Genomic DNA, 1,899 nt, shown 5'->3' with positions numbered 1-1,899 from the left:
GTTAAAATGGTGAAACATGTGTGCACTCGATAAAAATGATATTATTTCTATTTTTTTGTGAACGAAAAAGAACGAAATGAATGGATTTTCTCTCTCTCTTAATCACCGACTGATTTTGATCTTACGCAGTGCGTAATACGCACACATACACACACACGCACAAGATGTAATATGCTGGTTTCATCCATACAGGTTTTGGGGAAGGCGGAGCCTAACATTTCCTGACGAAAAAATAATTTTCCTTCTCACTAAAACCATGACCGAATTAGATCGCCTGTCAAAGAGTTGTCTTCAGAATGAGCAAAACATGCGAAAAAACAAGTCAAAACTAACAATTTTTCAAAACTTTAATTTCGATGTTTGTTTAAATTTAACCGCACTGATCATTAAAAGACAAACTTGATAACTTAATCTTAAATCAAAATGAAATAAAATGCCGTTCACGACGATAATACATATAATCAAATGGAGTTTAATGCAGCCTTTATTTCTTTTCGAATGATTTCAGCTGTTAATTTGAGTATTTCAGCCGATGTCATCGTTTCTTTTCCTTCAACGGTTTGGTTTAATTTTACGTAGAATTCATTCATTCTGCTCCGAATCATTTCGACATTGTTTGCATTGCCCGTTATATTGCTTGATGGTTGTTGTTCTGGCTGTGGTTCTTGCTGTTGTTGAAGCTGTTGTTAAAGCGTTAATCCTTCAATTCGTCAATTTGTGTGATTTGTTTCCCTGTCATTGTTCAGCCACGCCTTCTCCTTGTTGATCTGTCCAAGAAAATAAATCGTTCGATTCTTTAATGGAGTTATTACTTTTGATTGAGCTGTTAATAGAACTAAAACCAAAATCAAAACGAAAAACAAAAACAAAAATAAATAAAAGGAAAAACGAAAGATAAAACAAAAAGAAAAGTCAATAAAATAAATTACGAACCGATTTGGTGACAGCTCATGGATTAAAGAGGCCATAATTTCGATTGAAGCGGCCACATTTTGGATTGAAGAGGCCATAATTTCGATTGAAGCGGCCACATTTTCTATCATTCGGATGAGTTCGTCCCATTTTTTGTCGGCTGATTTGCCATTTTCGTGGTTTGGTGATTGTGTTGATGTGCCTGCCTGGTGATTTTGAGGGGAATTTTCGCCAAATGATTTCACTTCAGCACTGTTGTTTGGCACTGATGGTTTTTGTGCTTCTTCACAACATTCTTTGAATTTATTGAATGTGTCTTGATTGTAAAATGTCAATTTGAAATCCTCACCATCGACGGAAAACTTAACTTTGTTTCGTTCCTTTCTATCCCGAATGGTTTTGTATTTTTCCTCATATTTCAAAGCCAAATTCATCAACGCTACACTGCAAATACATCCGCTACGCTCGAAAACTTTCAGTCGTCTGTTTTTAATACGAATGAAAAGCTTGTTTTGTGGCCAACCATACCGAAGCGTATGACCCATGAACTTTGTCGTTAGTATAGCAGGACACAATTCCAATGAGAGATAAGCGGAGCCATAAGGTGTCGATGTGATACATGGAGACATGATTGTATCAATATCAAAATAACGCGTACCGAAAATGGAATGAGTTATCACCGAAATCGTAGTCTAATTAAAACGTTCAATTTGTTTTTTCACTGCAATAGTTTGTATTGTAATCAAATTTAAGTTTGGTTTGTTCGACTTGTTATTTACAACGTAGAATGTGATATCCGTGTGAAGCGACAACATTTATGACATTTCCAAAACCAATGGAATGAGCATCATATGTCATAAGGCTTGGTTCACACACATAGTGCTAATTCAATATTTTGACAATTCGATTTGTGATAAGAATGTAAACAAACAACATCATGTTTTTTTTTCATCTGGTTCCGTCAAAATAAAATATTATTATTTATAG

The 1,899-nt window shown here is 34.9% G+C and overlaps 1 protein-coding gene across 3 annotated transcripts; it reads right to left on the bottom strand.

Moving 5' to 3' along the window:
- Positions 1 to 329: 329 nt before the first annotated feature.
- LOC129580254 (uncharacterized) lies at positions 330 to 1,899 on the bottom strand. Of its 3 annotated transcripts, XM_055470492.1 has the most exons (3): positions 1,006 to 1,866; positions 934 to 963; positions 330 to 835 (listed from the first exon to the last, which is right to left on the bottom strand). In XM_055470492.1, the coding sequence occupies exons 1-3, from the start codon at positions 1,539 to 1,541 to the stop codon at positions 736 to 738; spliced, it is 666 nt and encodes a 221-aa protein (XP_055326467.1). In that variant the 5' UTR covers positions 1,542 to 1,866; the 3' UTR covers positions 330 to 735. The 3 variants fall into 3 exon arrangements, with proteins under 3 accessions (XP_055326467.1, XP_055326466.1, XP_055326469.1); XM_055470491.1 differs by having other exon boundaries at positions 934 to 1,899; XM_055470494.1 differs by having other exon boundaries at positions 330 to 767; positions 934 to 1,852.

Source organism: Sitodiplosis mosellana, unplaced genomic scaffold (assembly GCF_009176505.1).
Source record: "Sitodiplosis mosellana isolate CC-2019 unplaced genomic scaffold, AAFC_SMos_1.0 Smas_scaffold_7446, whole genome shotgun sequence".
NCBI lineage: Eukaryota > Metazoa > Arthropoda > Insecta > Diptera > Cecidomyiidae > Sitodiplosis > Sitodiplosis mosellana.
Note: the sequence above shows the minus strand (reverse complement) of the source record. Positions and strands in the feature narration are given on the sequence as shown.